Below are 23,624 nucleotides of genomic sequence, written 5' to 3'. Positions count from 1 at the left end.
AGGTACCGAATATTTAGACCCCGTTACCTATAGTTAACTTTTGATCGAAAATATCGGTCAATTTGTGATATATATAACTGAAATTAAGGGATAATCCTTTTCTTATAATGGTATGTCTGTATGTCAAAAATGGGTTGATTCGAACCAATTTCCCTTAGCCTCCATATACTTAACCCATTTCTGCCCGATGGGTATTTAAATACCACCGCAGCAGTGTTCACGCGAGGAATCATATCTCGCAAATTTTTGAAGCAATCGATTTTATTTTTTTCTCTAATTCATAGAGGAAATGTAAAACAATATACACTCCTTATAATACAGGACAAAATTTCGATTAATAGGTGCCCATTTTCAAGGTCAAAGTTGAGATATTTTAAAAAATCAGAAAATGTATTTCTAAAGCTTTCCAGCAAAATAGGAAATAAGAAATATCTGTAAAATTAATCATAACCGCTTTTTGTAAAGGATTTTCTTAACAAACAAAAACTAAGAAAAAAATATTCTTAACCCGCTAAGATCCTGGATCTGAGTATACTAACATGGTTATTGAAATACCCATTGGGCAGATGTGTGCATTATAGCTGGAAAAATTAGTGAAAAAGAAAATTCAATTTTGTTTAAACACATAGTTTTTTTTAATCGCTTGAATGCTAATTCATATTAAAACTAACCAAAGCTTTTTATAAGTTTATTGATTATTTTTTATTTTCCCTTCATGTTGTGGTAACCCATTATGGCAGTCAAAACAGCATTGTTTTGAATGAAGTATTACATCACATTTTCTGCAACCAAACTAAGTTTGTTCTTCACATTGGTGTCAGCGAGCACATCTGCCCAGTTTTGTTATTAAATGAAGCCGTCTGTACGTTTACTGATAGTGTTATTATGCACTCCACCAGATCGTCGTAGAATGGCTTGAGTTATTAAAGCTTCTGCAATTTCCACAAGGAAATCAAAATGTCTCATAACCTTGGAGTTGTCATATTTTGCACATAAAACTTTTAGTTTTCATGCATTTACCATTGGTGCACATTCAAGCACAGTTCGATGGAATTTCAGGTGATCACGGATTTAGATTGGCCCATATGTTGATCTCATTTATGTCCTCACAACCACTTTGAAAACGTTGAAACACTCTGCTTCGGGATAGGCAATCATCGCCATATACTTTTTTCATCAATTGAAACGTTTTGGTAAAAGTTTTACCAATTTGAAAACAAAATTTAATGTTGGCTCTTTGTTCGAAGCTCATTTTCGCACCTCCTCCCCCCATCGTTCTCTGATATATATATTTTTTTATTTAAAAAGTTTTGGCGGCCATTTAAGGTGAAAACTGCTATTTTCCACTAAAAAAGTCCGCCATTTTGTGGGTGGAAAACACCCTTAATGTAAAAAAAATTACTAAACGAAGGGGGGAGGTATTTTATATGTATGTCAAATATGTGTACAAAAACGGACTTTACTTTTAAATTTATAAACTAAAAAGTGACGAAAAAATTACCCTAGATTGTCGAAAGTATGCTGAATAATGTACAAAAGATCCGAATAAAATTACTGAATCCATATTTTAGAAATAAATTCCCAAAAAAAGTAATTTTTTTACCTTGAAAACCCTATCCCTCCCTTAAGAAACAATTCAATTTTATTTTTATAACAGATGGAAAAAAGGTAAAAAAATCGTGGGACGTAACTCATTGCACTAACACTAAGATTATCGGTATAAGCACTTCTAATGATTAATTGATTAATTTACCGTTATCTGGCAGAAAAAAAATTTTGCAAGTACTTTGAATATCAAATGGTAGATCAGACTACAAATAAAGCTATTTTTTTTTTCAATATGTTTTTATTTATTGAATCTGCTTTTTGTTTTGAAAGCCTAACAATAAGTAATAAAATCTTAAACCTATTTAAAAACTAGACACGCTCAAGCAAGTGATTGAGCAGGTTTGGTGATATGTTGCTCTTTAATACGCAGGCATATCTCTTCTTTTAAGGCGTGTTTGATCGCAGCAATGTACCAAAGCATTAGCCAAAGGGTTTGGGTGATCCTTTACCTTAGAAATACCAAGGTCTTTATGGATATTTTCATTACGCATGTACCATTGATCTAAGCATTTTTAATTGGAACCTTTGTATTATGTCTATATTAGTTGCACAGGTCGTACCCCACAATTGAATGCGATACATCCAAATCGGCATTATATAAAAGCACTTTGTTGTTTTGGCTAAGTTTGGAGTTTTTATTTAATAGCCAATTTAAATTTGCAGCTCTTATCTTCATGCAAGTTATTTTACTAGATATATGTTTTTTCCACGTAAGTCTTCTATCTAGGTGAATACCAAGATAAGTTACTTCATTCGCTTGGGGTACTAAAATATTGTTAATTTTTACTGCCGGACACATTTTTGGTCTAAGCGAAAATGTAACATGCTTACACTTTTGTTCACTTACCTTTATACGCCAGTTGGCTAACCATTCTTCGACAAACCTTAAGTGCTCGGCTAATATTCTTGATGCTATTATGTGGCATTTGTTACCGCTCACTATAGCTGTGTCGTCCGCAAAAGTAGAAGTTAATACATTGTTAGCTGTTGGAAGATCTGCTGTATATATGATGTATAAAGTTGGGCCTAGAACACTGCCCTGGGGTACACCAGCCCTTATCTGTCTTTCATCAGATATGAAATCTCCCACTTTTACCATAAATTCTATTTTTTAAATACGATTCCAATGTTTTATACAATTCTGAGAGTAGAATATTTTTAATCTTGTATAAAAGGCCCTCATGCCATACCTTATCAAACGCCTGAGCCACGTCTAGAAATATAGCCGAACAGTGCTCTCTGTGCTCAAATGCCTTTCTTATTTCGTTAGTAATTCTATTTACTTGCTCAATCGTGCTATGTTTTTCACGAAACTCAAATTGGTGCATTGGTATTATATTATTTTCGTGGAGGAAAGAGTCATCTTTGATAGTAACAATTTTTCAAATATCTTAGAAAGACAGGGTAGAAGACTGATTGGTCTGTATGAAGACGGCTGTGTTAAGTCTTTCCCAGGTTTGTCTATCAAGATGATCTGCGACTTTTTCCATGAATTTGGATAGTGTCCGATTTTAAGAATTGCATTGAAGAGCAAAGAGAGCACCCTTACGGCAATATTTGGTAACTCAATTAGCATTTTTGGGGTAATATTATCATGTCCTGGTGATTTTTGGGGTTAAGTTCTTTTATTATTCTAGTAACTTAATAAAGCTATTAAAAATTGTTGGCAATGTACCTTCAACTGAACTTAAATTATTAATTGAAAGCGAATTCACAAAAGGTGTGCAGCATAGGGAGCTTTACAAAAAATATTCTCAGGGGCTATTTTACGCAAGAATAAAGCTGATGGAACCGTTAAAAAACTTAATATTAGGGGACGTCCTGGAGTTACTTCGGTAAAGGATGACTTGAAAAAAGATTCAAAGATGTCAGCAAAAAACGTCGTACAGTACAACGACGCGCCGTTGACGATGGTCTATTTAGCTTCCGTGCTGTGAAAGAACCATATATTTTCAAAAAAATCGATACGCACATTTGGAATTTGTGAAACTGCATATCAATTGGTCTGTAGAGCAATGGAAGTCAGTATTGTTTTCAGATGAGTCAAGATTCAATTAACAGAACTCAGATGGGATGATACGGGTACGAAGACCAACAGGAAAGCATTTAGATCGTCGGTATATGTAGGGTACAGTAAAACATGGTGGTGGTAGGTAATATTGGGTTGTCAAAAAAGTTTTGCGGTATTTTTATTGAATCAATTCGTGTGGCACCCATACATCGAGCTTCTTAGTGACTCAAAGCTTCTTCAAATGGTTTACAACGGTTTGATGACTACTATGCCGGTCTCTTTCGACCAATTCAGCGATTTTATCGCAATTTTCGACGACAGGCCTTCCGGAGCGTGACGCATCTTCGACCACCTCTACACCAGAACGAAAACGTTGAAACCATCGTTGTGCGGTGGAAATGGGAACTGTATCGGGTCCATAAACTGCACAAATTTTATTGTCGGCTTGAGTTTCATTTTTGCTTTTATCATAGTAGTACTGTAAAATATGCCGTATTTTTTCTTTATTTTGCTCCATGTTTGCGACGCTATAACTCACGAACGACTTAAAAGAAACGACAATCAATCAAACACGTGTTGGCGCGTGAAATTAGCTTTCCAAAAAGGTATAGCATGACCCCATGCGACGTATAAAACTAGAACTACGCGCTTTCAGCCAACTAGCGAAAATACCGCAAGACTTTTTTGACAACCAAATATTGGTGTGGGGATGCTTTTCTGGTCAGGGAGTAGGACCTATTTACAAAATAGAAGGACACATTTGCAAAAGCCCACGCTATCCAAAAAATGCCGCCTGACTGCCGTCCAAAGTTGTGAAGGATCAGTCTCCTGACATAAACCCGATTGAAAACTGATGGAAAATTGTCAACAGCAGATTAACAGGGAACAGGTCCACGGTAATAAAGACAAGCTATTTGATACCTTGAAACGGGGCTTGAATGGAATAAATGACACACATATTAGTAATAAACTTTTAATTTAAAACTAATTTTTTTCATATTCAGCTAAAGTTCAATGAGTTACGTCGTATGAATTTTTTACTTTTTTCTTTTCTGTTATAATTTATAAATTTTACATAAAACTTGAAAAATAAAATTGAATTGTTTCTTAATATGGAATATGCGATCTTTCTTTTGCAAAAAAAAATATTCTAATGCATTTATCTAAAAAGTTATGGTGAAATATGTTTGATAGACGAATTAGTCCAATGAGTTTAGTCCGACACTGTATGATAAAATTAACAAAAACTAATTCAAATTGCTGCAAAATTATGGAATCATACATCATTTTAAGCGAACGTTTTCTTAGATTTATGTGGAAAGCAATAACAGGGATATCCGAGAACTAGCAATGATGAACGATAATAACGATCATCACAATGAATAAAAATTGTTCCATATTTTAATACCAACGTCCCGTTTTGTGTACCGCTATTGTACCTCGTCATTTGATCCAAAAGAGTTATGCAGCCAAATATAATTTTCATATTAGCACTTCAATTATTTTGTGAACATCTTCATGTATGTATGTATCAATATACATCAAGTGTACGGCTACGTGTATTAAATATTATACGCAAATCTTACATACATACATATATTGATTTTCAAAAACTATCGTATGGAGTTCTTAATATACAAAAGGTTTTAACTATTTAGATTTTTAAACAACACCTGCTGCCACACCTAACTTACCATTATAAACTCTTATTTATTTTTTCGACTTTTTTGGTTTTTTCAGCACTTTAAGATGCTATTAGTAAGCAGAAGTAAATTATATAATTACTATATTTATAGTCCTTAATTTATTTCATTTAATGAATAGAAAAAATAGCTTTTCTTTGCTGATCCAAAAGCGTTCGATTTTATTGTTTTTAAATTAATAACCTGTTTAAACTGTGTATTTCAATTAAAAAAAAAATAAAATCGCACGCCAGTTTCTTATATTTCGAGCTCATTTTTGTAAGTCTCACTAATTCTAAAACTATTTAGTCTATAAGTGAATGTGTTTTGTTTTTAATTTTTAATATTTTTGATAAATAATATGTCACTAACTTATCTATCTATATAAATAAAAATGAATTGTTGTTCGTTAGTCTGCTTAAAACTCGAGAACGGCTGGGCCGATTGAGCTGATTTTGGTTTTAAAATGTTTGTCGTAGTCCAGGGTAGGTCTAAACGGCGAGCAAATAAGGAAAAATTGCGAGTAAGATAGAGTAAGACGATAATTCCATTTTTTTTCGAAAACTCGCAACGTCGACTCATCTGTTGTTGACTCCGTCCAGGCCTCTGCACCATATAGCAGGACGGGAATTATGAGTGACTTATAGAGTTTGGTTTTTGTTTGTCGAGAGAGAACTTTGCTTCTCAATTGCCTACTTAGTCCGAAGTAGCACCTGTTGGCAAGAGTTTTCCTGCGTTGGATTTCTAGGCTGACATTGTTGGTGGTGTTTACGCTGGTTCCAAGATAGACGAAATTATCTACAACTTCAAAGTTATGACTGTCAACAGTGACGTGAGTGCCAAGTCGCGAGTGCGACGACTGTTTGTTTGATGACAGGAGATATTTCGTCTTGCCCTCGTTCACTGCCAGACCCATTTCTTTTGCTTCCTTGTTCAGTCTGGAGGAAGCAGAACTAACGGCGCGGGTGTTGAGGCCGATGATATCAATATCATCGGCATACGCCAGCAGTTGTACACTCTTATAGAAGATGGTACCTTCTCTGTTGAGTTCTGCAGCTCGAACTATTTTCTCCAGGAGCAGGTTGAAAAAGTCGCACGATAGGGAATCGCCTTGTCTGAAACCTCGTTTGGTATCGAACGGCTCGGAGAGGTCCTTCCCGATCCTGACGGAGCTTTTCGTGTTGCTCAACGTCAGTTTACACAGCCGTATTAGTTTTGCGGGGATACCAAATTCAGACTTCGCGCTCCTTTTCGTGCTGTCGAAAGCAGCTTTGAAATCGACGAATAGGTGGTGAGTGTCGATTCTCCTTTCACGGGTCTTTTCCAAGATTTGGCGCATGGTGAATATCTGGTCGGTTGTTGATTTACCAGGTCTGAAGCCACACTGATAAGGTCCAATCAGTTTGTTGACGGTGGGCTTTAATCTTTCACACAATACGGTCGATAGAACCTTATATGCGATATAAAGGAGGCTAATCCCACGATAGTTGGTGCAGACTGTGGGGTCTCCTTTTTTATGGATTGGGCATAGCACACTTAAGTTCCAGTCGTTGGGCATGCTTTCGTCCGACCACATTTTATAAAGAAGCTGATGCATGCTACCTATCAGTTCTTCGCCGCCGTGTTTGAATAGCTCGGCCGGCAATCCATCGGCCCACACTGCTTTGTTGTTCTTCATGGTCGGGCATTGTACATTGTATTCAACCGGTAAGTTTAAGCACAACGCGAATAAGTACATGAAGGCAGAGGATAACGAAAATATAGATGGCTTATTTTTTCAATCACTTTTATAATATATAATTTAAGACTAATATTTAGACATTCTTCTTTCTTATTGGCGTAGAAGATTCCAAGGGAAGCCAGGTCCTTCTCCATCTTGCCTTTTCAACGGCTTCCCCCGGTGGGTATTGCGTCGAATACTTTCAGAGCTGACATGACCTAGCCAGCGCAGCCGCTGTTCCTTAATTCACAGAACTATGTCAATTTCGTTGTATATTTCATACAGCTCTTTGCTCCATGGAATGAATTATTCCCCGTGACCAATGCGCAAAGAACCATAAATTCTTAGCAGAACCTTTCTCTCGAAAATTTTAAACGTCGATTCATCAGATGTTGTCATTGTCCATGCCTCTGCACCATTGAAACACCCAGTCGACTGCTGTTTACTTATGGGTTCGGTGGTATAAATTCATGAATCATTATCTGTCACGTTATAGAAATATTTCGAATGACAGTTATCGAATTTTTTAACATTTCTCTCGATCAATTGACACAAGCCATTTTTTGAGCGATCAACAAATTGTCTAGGATTCCACGTAAAATTTTTTTTCTACAATCAAATGTTCATTCATCAAAGAATGTATGCTGGTCCCACTAATGCCTACAGTTGTCTCAATTCCAAGATAGGTTACATGACAATCCGGAATAAGAACTGGGCCCGAATCGCGGCACACGTTAACGAGCGAAATTCATATATTTTTTTTTTTGTTTTCGGATCGTTGTACTCGCTATCGAATACGAACTTTCGAAATTTGAAATTTCCTCATTCGATAATGTGTTCTCGTTTGTACGAAAGAATCGAAATCTCACTCGTTAGCTATTTGAGAAATGTTATAGTACAAATTAAAAAACAAAAAGATTTGAATATATCAGTTAAAATCAATCGGGGGTAAAATGTAAATTATTTTTCTTTTATAGACTTTATTTAACATGTATTATAATTATAACTAATGATTTAAGGACAAATGTAAACAAAATAAATATGCGTCAAAAAAATTTGATGATTGATTTTATGCTACAGCATCAGAACTTATCAAATAATATTTTGCCTAATTGTCGGCAAGGCAAAGTTGCATCAAATTAGCTATGGGATGCATTGACGCTAAAACTTAACACTGCCGGGCGGGCCACCGATTAAAGATGCCAAATTTTGGCGAAAATTAAGACCAATAAATAATATTAATTAAATAAATAAAATAATGGATGATTAAAATAATAATAAAATACAAAAATAGGTATCTGTTGATCAAAAGCACAACATAAAAAAGAAAATTTCATTCAACAAAGACTAGAAACAAAGGACTGGTGGAGGTTCCTACGAGGAAAAGCTTTTAACTGTAGCAGAATAGCAACTCCAAGCTACGGGAATAGATGTTGCAATAGATATAAAAATCTTGAGAAACCAATTGCTTAAAAGAAGAGATCGCTGCAAATAAAAGAAGAGGTACATAAAGCATTATGCAAATAAAAGCTGTGGAGTTGCAGATTAAAACTCATGAGCTTGATATTTTAAAGAGAAAAGATCGGAAATATACACCATTGTTACGATATGTTAATTCCAAGTTCCTGTTTCAATTGAAAATATATTTATTAGAACAAAATATGAATTCAAATGTTGTTGGAATGTTCAATTCAATTATTATCTAAAGTCAGCATAATATGATGTCTAATTTTATGGCAAATTTTAGTTGAGTCTCATTTCCCGTATCTATTTCTGTATCATTGTTTTTATTTACAAAATATCTGCAATATGTTGAATTTTTAAATTGTATGCAGATGTTATTCAACGCTGCACATACATTGCCGAACTTTGTCATCTTTTCAGGACTATACCGACTTCTTTTATCAATACTGAGAATTTTCCACCGGCCCACCAGTTGATTGAAGCATTGGTGGTACTGCGGTTGATAAATGCCCGTTAAATTTAAATAGGATGAAAGTAAATGCGTCGTTGGTCAGTCTAAATCTGTAAATGATTTAAAATAATAAGATCTATACTAAGTTAAACGGCATAATTAAAAATTTTCTTACGCTGCTTCAAGTAAAGCCATGGGATTACTTTTATCACAATTCCTGAACCTTATGGCCATTTGGTGGTTTTTCATCTGAATCTGATGGAATTGTATAAAAAAATACGTTAGGGTTCATTTTAATGAATGCAAAGACTAAATTTAGTAAATTTATATATAAACGTATAATAAATTTGAATATTTACGTTCAATTCCAATTTAAATACATTTTTATTTTGTTTTGTTTCGTATTTCAATGCATTCAAAAATATCATTTAGTTAGAGCAATAGCAGGGAAGTTATTTCATAAAAATTCTATTCGTTTCGTATCGGGTGTGCGGATCGTCGTGATGAAATTTCACTCAATACGATTATTTGCTCGCTCACGACTGCCGCGATTCGGGCCCTGATTTTAGACGATCTTCAAGAAATTTGTCTTAGACTGATTTACGGCCTCAATCGGATTCACCATACCATTGATAACCATTGGTCCTTGATGGAGTTTCATAACCAAAAGTTGAATTACGTAAATTCATAAATTAGACATTTAATTACATAGGGAAATTAAACATAAGCCGCCAAAGCTAACATAACAACTCCAATGCTGTGGCGTTTACATCTCCCATGCGAATGTAACAAAGCATTGAAAAAAATAATTAATTAAAATAATAAGTCAAGTACTAGTGGTAATGCTGGATGCTTGAGAATAGGAAGATTATAGCTTCAAACGGCGCTGCAACACAAACAAGTTATGTGAGTAGAGGGACGCCTCAAGGAGGGGTCCTCTCTCCGCTTCTATGGGTTGTAACGCTGAACGAAATACTACTCCAACTAAACGGTGGAGGAGTGAAAGCAGTAGAGTATGCAGACGATATAGTGTTGTTGGTATCAGGCATGTTTGCTTCAACAGTAAGCGAGATTATGGAAAGAGCACTTCGAAGGTTAAACCTATGGGCTAAAAACAATGGACTAGGAGTTAACCCAAACAAAACAGATGCTATTCACAAGCAGAACCAAAATACCTCAGTCTCAACTTCCGGTACTAAACGGTACAACACTCACTCTATCCCTACAGAGAGAGGGGTAGAGATTGACTGTCCTGGAAAATAAATATAGAAAAAAGAATAAACATGGCCTACTATACTTGTATGAGAATCGTCAAAAAGAATTGGGGCCTCAAATCAAGTATAATCATGTGGATGTATACGGCTGTCATAAGACCTATACTTACATATGGAACTCTGGTATGGTGGCCAGCGCTAAACAAAAAATACAACATTAAAAAATTAAAGGGAATACAAAGAGCAGCATGTGTGGGTGTTACTGATGCAACAGCTATTGCGTTGATAATAATAAAATAATTGGGAGGTTGGAATCAGTAGAACTGCGGACATAGTGTAATCCTTAACAAGCTCACCATTAATAAATCAGACTACATTCTCCAAAGCTGGATTTCAATAGATACTTCCGGGTGAGGATACCATCTAGAGGAGAATGGAGAAGACGTTCAATAGGTGAGGAGGATACCATCTCAGTCTATACCGACGGGTCCAAAATGGACTGCGGAGTAGGCACGGGGGTATTCTCCGCTGATCTAGGCATATCTCTCTCTATACGTCTACCGAACTCGGCTAGCATCTTCCAAGCAGAAGTACTAGGCATAGAAAAAGCCTGCAAAGTTCTATTAGAAAACCACGGGAATGTATATAAAGCAACTATATTTACAGATAGCCAGGCGTCGCTCCTGGCCTTGTCTTCACCAATGAGAAAGTCAAGCATAGTTGACAACTGCAAGAGAGCACTAAGCTCAATAAAAGACAAGCTCCAACTAGACTTGATCTGGGTTCCCGACCACAGGAACATTTTCGGTAACGAAAAAACAGACGAGTTGGCAACGAGCGTTCAAACCAACCTCATGAAGCCTTCGACGAACAGTTCATGGGTTAACTTCCGTACCGACATCTTCAAATAACTCCATTTTAATGTCCTCAACAGTTTTGAAGCGATCCCTCTTTGCTGCAGAGCCAGTTTTTTTTTCATGAAAGACCTGGTTTCATCAAAATTTTTTAGGAATTCTCCCATGGAAGATTTGCTGAAGCCAACACTTATCACTATTTTCCTATTCCTATTTTCTCGAATGGTCAGGTTTTCTTTTCGCAAAATAATTATATGATTTTTTTGCAATTTGGACATTTTTTTTAAATTCTGGCATAAGCTTTAAGCTTTAACGAAGTACGAGCACGAATTAAACTTTGAAACTATTGAAAAAAAAAAAAACTAAAAGTTATAAAATGTGTTTAGAGCACAAATTTATGAGAAAGAATAATCCTTTCGGTAGAAAATTACACTTGTCGGTTACAATCGTGTTTTAAATACAAACCCACAGGTTGTCCGGATTTCACTGTCCGCTACTGTATAGTTCGAACACTAGGCAAATATTTTGTATTTGGAGGCTGTCTTCGAAAAATTTATCAATTTATTTAAAAAGTGGTTCGTTTCAGTTGAATATTTACAGTGGAAATACATAAATAACATAAAAAGTAATAATCTACGTAATCGCAAATTGTTTTCAGAATTTTTACAATGCAAATCATAAAAATAATTTTTTTCAAGCACCTTTCTGACTCTGGTTATAATAAAAAGTCTAAACACTGAAGCTGAAGCAAGTGTTAAACATTTTTGATTTGGGATATACAATAACCCTAAGATTATCAAGGCTTTTAGACTCTTCAAAATCATGTACATATAGAATTTTTATCATTCCTGTACATTTGACTTATCCGACTTACTTTTTAATCCTAAAAAAAACTATATGATAACTATAAAAATGTTATTATAAAACATGTAGGGTCTAAATTCGTGTGCAACCGAACTCCCCCCATTTGCAAATTAAGGAACTTCACAGGTCAATATATTATATAAGGTATATAGATATATGTACATATAGAGGCTAAGGGAAAGTATTGACTTGATTTCATACATTTTTCACACAGGGGTATGCTGTCATCACAAAATCTTTCCCTAAAGTTCAAAACTAAATTTCGTAGGCTGACCAATAAAAAAATATTTGAGTAAGACAGATGTAAAAAAATTACGCATCCTGATGACATTGATCCTGTCTCTCCTGGTGGTCTGAAAAAAAAAAATCAAAAGAAATTCTTAATCAGTAAGGATGCTGTTATAGTCCCTACCTCAGGTAACACGAAAAAATTTTTGTTTTAAAAATGGCGACTGCCTGAAAATTAAAATCATTTTTTACGCTTTTTTTTTTTGAAATTCCAGAATTTTTTTTTAATATTAAAAACAAAGGATTAAGGATTATATAAAGATAAAGGATTATATAAAGAAGGTTCACACAAAATTTCAAGTAAATCGTTTGTATAGAACTTGAGATAATGCCGGTACCGTGTGGAAAAAAGTAGTTTCCAGAAAAATGCGTTTAAAAAAGTGAGTCTACCTACCTACCGGGTTGGTACTGCGTCACTAAAGTAACTGTAGCTCTTAAAATAATTTTAATTTTTAAAAATCCTTTGGAGGATATGTTCTTAAGGGTCTAAACTTTAAATATATGAAAAAAATCGAATTTTACAAAATTCTAGAGTAGAATACCCCCTTAAAATAAAAATCTGAAAATTCGTCGGTGTATTTATTTGACATCACAAAGTATAATTTTGCTATCTTCCGCTCCTGACAGTCCCTTTGAATGATTGCATTCAATATAATTTAGTTTTCTTTTCAAAGATTCCAGTATTTCCTCTTCATTAATTTTATTCAACCAGAGGATCGCAATTTTATATATACTATGCATACACTATATCGAGCGCACTGCGCAAAGATGGCGAAAACGGGGCAATAAATTCAATATCTTTGGAATGGTATGAATAAACAAATTTTTTTTTGCAGATTATTTAAGCTGAACATTTTCAGCGTTGTGTCACATACTTTTTAGATGTTTTTTAGCGCAAAGAACACATGAACAATTTCAATTATTTAACAAAAAATTATGTAAGATATTATTATTTAGTTAAATGGACCGTTTATATGTATAATATAGCACGAAAATTTTTCTTTGACTTCATAAAATTTCATTGATTTATCTCCATAGTTTATGAAAAAATAATTTCACAATTTTATCATGCTCTAAATTTCAACCTTCAATTACTTTAACAAAAAGGAATTTTGACGAAATATTTATATCATGGGGTATGCGTCTGGTCCCCATCCTACTGAACTGCTAATTTTCACTTCACGTGGTTTGACCCACAATTTTAAATTTCCAATGATTCAATCAAACACCAATAATTATAACGGGATAAAACTTTTCAAAAATAATTTATTTAAGGTTTGGCTTCTCTAGTCTAAATATTGCCAAAATCAGGTCATAACTGGGGTAAGCGCCCGGATATTGTAATCTGGATCCCAGTCCCTATGGCTACATTCTACAAATTTTAATTGTGAGATGTTCAAGATGCTTTCCAAAGTAAACAGGACTTTTTGAATCTAGCGCCCCTTGGTGGGGCCATCTATATGTCGACTAGTGCGTTAGAATTTGCTATCTTTACGAGGGCTGCTACATATATATATTTCTGGCCTAATAATGAAAATATTTATCAACGAAAATGTTTTTTTTTTTTTGTTGGATTTGGCTCGTCTTGGAAGACCCACACGGTCAATTGCTGTTTTGTTTCGGGCTCATACGCATAGATCCATGATACGTCACCTGTGACGATCTTATAAACGTCTTTTGAAGCACCGCGATCGTATTTTTTCAGCATTTCTTTACACCAATCCACACGAGCCTTTTTTGAGCGATTGTCAAATTGTGCGGGATCCAACGAGAACAAACCTTTTTAACGGCCAGGTGTTCATGCAATATCGAATGTATGCTGGTGGGAGAAATGCATGGGCATGCCTCTATCTGAAGGTATGTTACATGACGGTCTTGCATTGTCAGTTCACGTACGGCATCGACGTTTTCTGGCACAACGGCTGTTTTTGGACGACCTTCACGGAATTCGTCTTTGAGCGAGCGTCGGCCACGATTGAATTCGTTGTAACAGTTTTTCACAGTTCTATAGGATGATGCTTCATAGCCATACAAAGATTTAAGTTCATCGATGCACTCTTGTGATAATCCACGTCGAAAGTTGTGAAAAATGATCGCACGAAAATGTTCACGAGTTACTTCCATTTTTTGGCCGAGATGAATTTTTTAATTCCCTGTAAATAAAACAATTCACGATTAAATGACAAAACGTTCTGAGTGATGTTATGCTAAAAAATGTCAAACTTTCCAATGGAAATGTCAGATTACACCTGGCAACACTTAGTGTTGCCTAGTCCAGAAATATATATAGCAGCCTATGTATTGATTGTCCAGTAAGAGTTTCATGACATTTCATAGATTGGAAGTGAAGTTATTGCGTTTCAAGTGTCAGTATGTTCGTGCTATCGGTGCGAAAATGAGCTTCGAACAAAGAGCCAACATTAAATTTTGTTTTAAAATTGATAAAACTTTTACCGAAACGTTTCAATTGATGAAACAAGTTTATGGCGATGATTGCCTATCCCGTAGCAGAGTGCTTCAACGTTTTCAAAGTCGTTGAGAGGATATAAATGACGATCAATATGTTACCCAATCAAAATCCCTGATCACCGGAAATTCCATCGAAACTGTGTGTGAATTCATCAAAAATCAACAGAAATCATCATTGAAATTCATGGAAATGAAATTGAACATCTCCAAAACATCGATTTATCGCATTTTGACCGAACATTTGGGCCTACGAAAGGTGTGTGCACGGTTTGTTGCGCACAAATTGACTGACGACCAAAAATTGCTCAGAATCCAACATTCGAAGGACATCGACGTGACCGACTATTTGAGCAAAAATCATATTTTAACCATTATGCTAAAACACTCGTTCGACATGCTTTTGGACCATGCAAAAACCTGTATTGAAGCAGAAGGAGACTATAAATTGATTTTGCCGAAAAAAACAATTGTCATTTGGAATGCGGCTTGTATTATTGAAATTCGGCGAGAATGTTTTTATGATAATAAGGGCTTTCCGATAAGAGTGATATGATATCTTTTCAAAAAAAATTGAAATGGTTTTTATTTAATGTGAAGCACAATCGATACAATTAAGTTCTGAATATAACATATTTCAAATGGCTTTTACGAATTCATCTGCTGGAACACTTTCGATTTATGCAATTTTTGAGTACTTTTTACACTAAAACTTATGTATGTCATGAATAGCACGTTCAATATTGACCTCTAAAGCTTAAAGAGAGTCTAGTTTATTGCTAATGACCAAGGATGTTATGTCACAACTGCATTCAATGTCACAATTTCTTCAAATAATCAAATCTCTAAATTTGTATCGCAATAATTTGGTTGTTTCAAGTGCTTTGTGGCACGCAGTCCCGTCTTTTCGGAACCAGATGTTGTCAGGATCAACTTCTTCCAATTGCGATTATTCCACTAGACCAAAAATCACACTAAACTATGAATTTAGGTGAATATAATGGTTCTTCATGAATAATTTGTGGATTTTCTTCGCATTAGAATCGACTGTTTGGTTTATTTACCGCACCACTCAGATTAAAGTAAGCCTTATCAGAAAAGATGGTTTTCTTAAAAAAGTCGTTATAGTTTTCAAGTTTTTCCAAGACAAAATTAGCAAATTAACGACTATTACGGTGATCCAATGGCTTCTTAAGTGAGAACAATTTTATACGGATGCAAGCCAAAATCCTAATTCTGGAATCTTGGAATCCACAAATTGTGGTCTTCAACAACACTTACCTGAATGGCAGCAAGAGCAGTTCTTTGTCGTATTAGCACTTGAACATTATGTAAGGGAAATGTACGCTCGAAATTTTCAACAATTGGACGAAGAGCGAGCGAGCACACATAAACTTGTTTATTATTTTAATAATGAGATTGAATAATTTGTAAAGGTTGTTCTTACGTATATCTTTCCATGATGAAATTGTAAACATTACTGTAAACAATGAAAAAAATGCAGATGAAGACATTTTAAAAATGAACGGAACAAAATTTAGATATTATATCATCCGAATTGGAAACCTGGGATCTTCTGTTAAAAATGGATAAAATCGGATCTGTACTTTTTTTTAGTTCCCATATATCTAATATAAATTTCAAAATTTCGGTTGATTGATGTCAATCAATATACGAGGTTTCCTTATGAAACTCATACAACATATTTTTTCGATAATAATTTATTGTGGTGTCAAAAAGGTATACAGTCGCCTCTGTACTATTTTTAGCATACATATACCCAATAATGGGATTTCAAACATGCGGTTGACTTTATACCATATATATCGGGCAAATTATGTGAACATCTAATATTGCATATAATAAGTCGAATTAGCTCAGCTATCATAAAAGTATTTTGCATATGAAAATTATTAATCAAAACTTCGTGATTCTATAATATGAAATAATTCGTTATAAAAACGTATCACTATTTCATTTTTTATTAAAAATTTACCCAAACCTAAAAATATTCAGAATTTTTACTTCACAAAAGTATTTTGTAGTCATTTGGGAAGATATAACGTTATAAAATTTATGTTTATTATTCAATTTCGGAAATATTTATACAAGTTATAGTTTATATAAAGATTTATACTAATTCAAGATATAATATTCAGAATATTTTTTTATATATATAAGCGAATAGTCGTAATTTAGACTTAACATCCTTTATAAGCGCTTGCACAGAATCCTTATTGAAGCTTTTAGTGACGTTTCGCCACTTATTCCTAAATTGCCCCTCATTTTTCACTGTATGTTGCGTCTTTAACAGTTTTGCTTTAATAATGGCCCAATAAGTCTCAAGTGCTAAATACAATACCGACGACAGACGACAAACGACATCTGTGAAATATTAAAATACACTCGTTCTTATGGACACTGTTATTTTGAAGACGACACGACTACACGACTGTAGGCCGATAGTTGTCGTTCTCGCTAACTTCAATACTTTTATAAATAAAAGCATAAAAAACTCTATTATAGCTCTATTTTACCATTTGTAATAACAATTGATAATTTAAGAGAAATAAATTTCCTTATTTTTTGCATAAAAAATTTCACTTTGAACAAAATATTAAAATTTCATTGAAGGGTATTAGTATGGCCACAACGAAATTGCGTACATGCAAAATGGACAACTGCGTTGTTTTGTGCACATGCCGGCCATTGTTATGCTGCATTCTTGCGAATATTCATGTAGTAAGATGCACAACGCCATTTTCAGTTCACTGTCGTATTGTCGTGTCGTGTCGTAAGCATTGTAATCAGCATATCAATCGGCCTGAGCTCTGGGCAATTCGGAGGGTTCACCTCCTTGCGAACAACAACCACTCTATTGCCTCGGTACCACTTTAAAGCCGTTTTTCCGTAATGACATGTCGCAAGATCAGACCAAAAAAGTACTGGATCCTTAATTAAAGGTAAAAGACGTTTCTGTGAGCACTCATTAATATAAATTTCTTGATTTATTGTTCCATAGCCTATAAAAGGTTCACTTTTAAAGCCACACTGGCAAATGGCCTACCATACTAGAAATTTTTTTGGGAATTTGTCAAGCTTTTTATTTTTAAATTTATCAGAAACATTTCCCCTTTTGTTTGCTGTGTAAAATTGTGGCCCTCGAATTTGTTTAAAGTCCATTTTTACATACGATTCATCGTTCATTACAACGCAGTTATAATTAGGTATGAACTTTTCATATAATTGTCGAGCACGTCGTTATTCCAAAACATGTTGATTATCATCGCGGTTTGGTGCTGCATTCACTTTGAAGGAACGTAATCCACATCGTTTGCGTACTTTCTGTACATATGAAGGTGACATTTGCACTTTTTTGGCGACATCTCGTACTGAAAGTTCAGGATTTCGTTTCAAATAGGTCAAAACTTTTTTTGCTATAAGTGAACATTCAAATCCTTGTTTTCTACCACTACCGGCCTTTCTATTCAATGATATAGAGTCACTGTATCTCTTAAGTATCAAAGATACTGAAGATTTTGCAATTTTTAATTTTTTGGCGATGTCGCTGTAAGACATGCCTGGATTTTCCAGCTTTTTGCGCAAAACCGATTCGCGAACGTGTGTATTCATTGCCGACAAATTTTACACTAACCTTATTTTTGTAAAAAATATAATGCAATTATGTAGATAATATAGTAAACTTTGCGTGTAAATTTGAACTTTGATTTTACCGTTAGAAATTTCTAAGCTATGCGGATTTCTATGTGACCAGTTTTTTTTCGTGCACATACTTTAAGTAAAAATTATTTAATATTGCGTATGAAAGCTATTATTTTTACAGACAGCTTCCAAACGTCTTGGCATTAATTTTATTAAGCAAAAGTCGGGATGTATTCCATTCCTGTTTCAAACTTCTTTTGAGCACACTTTTTGATGAAATTTGGTGATTCCTAACTTCGTTTTCTAGATGGGCCTAAAGATTTTCAATTGTCGGGTTTTTGTTACGTGTTTGGCCGATGTTTCTTGTAGAAGAGAATCCACATTTTAACGTCGTGGGCTTTATGTTTCGGGTCATTCTCGTGTTGAAATAAAAACTGATTTTTTGATATGTCCATTTTTTCAGGTCTGGAATATAAATTTTCCTTCAGAATGAATAAATAAAGATGCTTATTAATTGACTCATCTATAAAAACGATATTCCAGACTCCCTGATAAGACATATAACCCCACCCCTTTGCGGAACCACCGCCGTCTTAACATTTGCTTTGACGTTCTTGACAATCATTTCTTCATTTGGTCTCCGCCAGACCATATTACGGCCATCCGATCCAAAAATGTTATATTTGCTTTCGTCACTAAATATTATAGTTTCCCAAAAGTCAAAACCTTTAATTTTTATAGGTATTAGCGAACGATAATCTCTTTTGTTTATTTATAACCGATATAAGTGGTTTTTTCTTGCAACATGGCCGTGTATATTGTTATTTCTAATCACTCGGCGCACTGTTTCATCTGACATTTTGATGCGAAACACTGCTCTAAATGGATGCTTTTGGGGCTGATAAATGTGGATTTTTACGGTTTTCCTGTAATATTTTACTCTTTTGCGTTACTGTCAGTAACTTTGGTCATCCACTACGGCCCGCGTTTTCTGAGTAACCGCGTTCTTTGTACTCTTTTTTTCACTCTTTTTTGCCGACATCGCTTAACATATCATTAATATATTATGTGGATTTACCGTCATTGTGAAGGAGCAAAATAATTTTTTTCTCAAAAGACAACATGGACAAAATCATGATCACAATCGAAATGAATGCAACTAAAACTAAATTCAGTTCTAATATTTACTAGCAACGATAATATTACAAAAAAATAGAAAAACAACCAAAATCCGAACTAAATACCAGATTTGAAAACCAAAGCAAAATATTCTGGTGAGTCCAGAATTTCGCCGAAATATATCAAATATATATTTTTGTCTGCATAACGGGACAGTATTTTTTTTCATTGTTTACTATTTTTTCTAAAGAAAATTTGGATAAAGAAACATAAGCATTTAAATAAAAGAAATTGTCTACTTTAACCACGGAAACTTTCAAAAAAAGGAATGGTAAGGGTTATGCAAAATGCTTCTGTGAGTTACTGTATATACAACATACTCGTATAACGATTTTAGTCATTCTACCAGACTTTTTGGCGCATTTGCCTCTCAGTGTGTTGATTATTTTCATAAAATTATGCGAAAACATGTTCCCTCATATACTTAAGTAATGCTTCGAATTAACGCAATCAGCTCAAATACACTCGATTTAATGATTTCCGATTTTCTAGCTGAGTTTAAACAGTACAAGTGTTTTGTCCGATCGTCCGTGCAAGCTGTAATTTGAGTAAAAATTGAGACATCTTGATGAAATTTGGTAAGCGAGTTCGTTAGTACAAAAAAATTACGAGTTCGTAAATGGGCGGAATCGGACCACTGCCATGCCAACAAATCGTCACTAACCGAAAACAAAGAAAGTGCCATAACTAAGCACTAAATTAAGATACGAGTATATATCAGTAGCATGAGGCACCTGCGGACAAAAAATAGGGCGTGGCCCCGGTCTTTATCTAAACTACTAATGCTATAACTGAGTGCAGATATTATAAGAACTCTTACCGACAGTGTAAAAATGGATGAAATCGGAAGATAACTTCGCTCACTCCCTATAAAGTGGTACTGTTCAAAACTACTAAAAGCGCAATAAATTAATAACTAATTACGCCAGACATTAAACTTTACCTCTGAGATAGTATAAAAAGGCTTTATGGGAGCCGGTGTAAAAATTGGACGATGGGCTTGGCACCGCTCACTTTTTGGTGAAATCACATATCTCGGGCCCCGACCGACCGACCGATTTCCACTAAATTAAGTACGTAGCATTCTTCTCATATTTCTCCTAATAACGTATAATGATTTTCGATTTTTAACGTGTCGATGAGTTATATAGAGAATATGTATGTAGTATAAAATTGTTAAGATTCCGATTCTCTGATTGACGTTTTACATCCTAAAGTATTTCCTTGACTTTGATTCTTGCAAGATGCAAGAGTATAAAATGTTCGGTTTCACCCGCATTCAGCCCTTATTGGTTTTGTATTTGTATATAGTCAAGGTACTTTTGATTTTCTGTACTTTTTTTTTTGTAATTAAATATTTTACATATATTACCAGTATCAAAATGTAACTTAATATGTACATATATATCTATAGCGATTTTTATATTGAATTTTTTTTAGACTCCGTTAAAAAGAATGGGAAAACAGGTAGTTTTAACCATACGAAAAGAGATGACTTTCAGTCAAATTCATGGGGGAATCAGAAAAAAGGGAAAAATATGACCGACAATCCTTCAAACATTAACAGGGTAAGTATTATTTGCCATGGAAAAAAGAGAAATAAGTATGTAAAAATTTTATATATTAGGCAATCAGAACAGAAAATATGTATACAATGGGCAAAGCGATTATAAGTGCTCCGAATGAGGATAAGAAAACAGTTACGACAGCTTCTATTGTACCCAAAAAGACGACTTGGGCGTCAATCGCTTCGCAGCCAGCAAAATCGGCTCTAAGGGTACCGAACAAGTAGATAACTTTTTGTGAATCACTTATATAACATAGTATAATTTTAGACTAATCTTTCAACATTAAGTCATAAAAAAAAAGGGCCAGGCATGCCTCCTCCGCCAATGGTACCGGGAAAACATAACTTGGATGTTAATACGTGGGAATTGCCAAACAATAATCCTCCTCCTGTACCATCTCCACCTCCGTCGACTGACAAATCATTTATTGAAGTTGATCCCAATTATACAGTTGGAGTTGGATGTGATTATGAAATAGAAGAGAAGGCCGACAGAAGTCACAAAGGGAGTCAATATATTCGCGAAGAAAATAAATTAAATTACAATAATAGTAATTATGGACGCGCGCGAACTTCACCTATAAATAATTCGCGTAAGAACTGGTCTTTACAGATCTTGGAACAAAATAATCGGGGGCCTGGAAATACAAACTTAGGTCATATTCGTCGATCCGATAATAATATTGGAAATTGTGGTTATCAAAGTCGATTCACGGAACGTAAAAACTACACTCGTTTAACGGAACAAGAATCTACTATAAAAGATATTGCTGAACGAAGTATTGATTCATGCCAGAATTTTGACGAAATAACTACAGAAGTTTCAAATGCAGTGCTTGAAAAACTATATGATAAAAACAATTATAATCCCTTGGAAATTGACTTGAATATTGCAACTTCAGCAAGGTATCTATATGACAGTTGTAATATATGTACAAATAATTTATTTCTGATGCTTTTAGATTCTTTGTTATTAAATCATATTCCGAAGATGATATTCATCGAAGTATAAAGTATGAAATTTGGTGTTCAACTGATCATGGCAACAAGCGACTAGATGATGCTTTTAAAGAACGTCAAAAGGAGGGTGGGCAAGTTCTTCTCTTCTTTTCTGTAAATGGTTCCGGTCATTTCTGTGGAATGGCTCAAATGATTACCGCTGTGGACTATAATTCTACATCAAGCGTATGGTCTCAAGATAAGTGGAAAGGAAAGTTCAAAGTGAAGTGGATTTACGTGAAGGATGTTCCGAACCTTAAATTAAGACACATACGTCTAGAAAACAATGACAATAAATCTGTTACAAACTCACGCGACACTCAAGAGGTGCCTAATGCTAAAGGTATCGAAGTTCTTCAAATACTCCACTGTTATAAGCATTCTACATCCATTTTTGACGACTTTTACCATTATGAAAAAAAACAAGAAGAGGAAGTTTCAAAGAAGCCAACTTCTTATGATAATGTAACAACGACTCCACCTATAAGCAGACATTATAGTCGCCAAAGTGATGATCGTGATAGGGAAAGAGATATTCGAGTAACTGGTGGGTCTCAAAAATTTTTCACTAGTGGTACCGCCAGTTTTCGTGAACGAAATAATTCTTATCGAGGAAATTTCCATAACTTTAATGAACAGCGTCGAAATGAAAGCCATAAAATGAACTTATCTTCAGATTCACAGCAAAAAGAAAGAGATGAAAGAGCTGATACTGAGGTAGATAGGGATAATAATGAATATGGATGTCGATATGGCTCTAAGCTCGATTATATTCAACGTTCCAAGCACAACAGGGAACGTGATTTATGTGAAAAAGAAACAAGATATCGGTCCTCAGCTAAAGAAACGCTAAAAGTGAGTTAACAAAAACAAAACAAAAAATAGTAGTAACTTTGCTTTTTTCTTTAGGACAACGAATATGGCTACTGATAATACACGACACACAGCTGACTAAAATGATTATTAACTTTGCACATATTATTACGAGATAAATCAGTAATACAATGAAGGAAAAATTATTGAACAATATATTATAAAGAGTTCAATTATATTGCTTTTTTGGTGTAAACTTTTTTCGTTGACAACTAAAGCATCCAAATATTCGAATCTTTACGTGTAAATTAAATTATTGATTTTCCACAAAACCAATTGATTAAAGAGATTTAAATTGTCTTTCCATTAAGGTACTCTGTAATTAATAGAAAACTTATTATGAGTTGACCAAAGCATTCCGTAGTGAACGAAATTACCAATCTGGTACGGATTAATTAATTACTTCAGATCGAATAGAACAATCGTACCTGTACAATATAACCGTTCTGTGTTTTCTTTTAGAAATTAATCAATAACACCAATTTTTAGTTAATTTCGAAAAAAGAGAAAAATTTAATTGTTTTAATTATATAGAAATATTTTTTTTTAATAATTTAGGCTTACGACGTTAAAAAAACGTATTCGGAGTTAGAAGTATCAGAAGGACAGTTACACGAAAGGTCAAATTCATCTGAAAGAACCAGTTCTTTTTTCAAATTTTGATGATTTTGTGAATTTCGATGAAATGAGTGAGGCTGAAGATATCAACAATGAGTATAAA

The 23,624-nt window shown here is 34.4% G+C and overlaps 1 protein-coding gene across 1 annotated transcript in view; it reads left to right on the top strand.

Annotated features, from left to right (window-relative positions):
- LOC105225152 (YTH domain-containing family protein) overlaps nucleotides 1-23,192 on the top strand; it is a 51,747-nt gene extending 28,555 nt beyond the window's left edge. The window contains exons 6-10 of the mRNA XM_049449997.1: nucleotides 20,905-21,032; nucleotides 21,092-21,241; nucleotides 21,300-21,937; nucleotides 21,994-22,885; nucleotides 22,940-23,192. Coding sequence (XP_049305954.1) covers nucleotides 20,905-21,032; nucleotides 21,092-21,241; nucleotides 21,300-21,937; nucleotides 21,994-22,885; nucleotides 22,940-22,960 — 1,829 coding nt within the window. The 3' untranslated portion in view covers nucleotides 22,961-23,192. The remainder of the gene's footprint in view (nucleotides 1-20,904; nucleotides 21,033-21,091; nucleotides 21,242-21,299; nucleotides 21,938-21,993; nucleotides 22,886-22,939) is intronic.
- Nucleotides 23,193-23,624: the final 432 nt, after the last annotated feature.

This window comes from Bactrocera dorsalis, chromosome 2 (genome assembly GCF_023373825.1).
Source record: "Bactrocera dorsalis isolate Fly_Bdor chromosome 2, ASM2337382v1, whole genome shotgun sequence".
Classification (NCBI taxonomy): Eukaryota; Metazoa; Arthropoda; class Insecta; order Diptera; family Tephritidae; genus Bactrocera; species Bactrocera dorsalis.
Note: the sequence above shows the minus strand (reverse complement) of the source record. Positions and strands in the feature narration are given on the sequence as shown.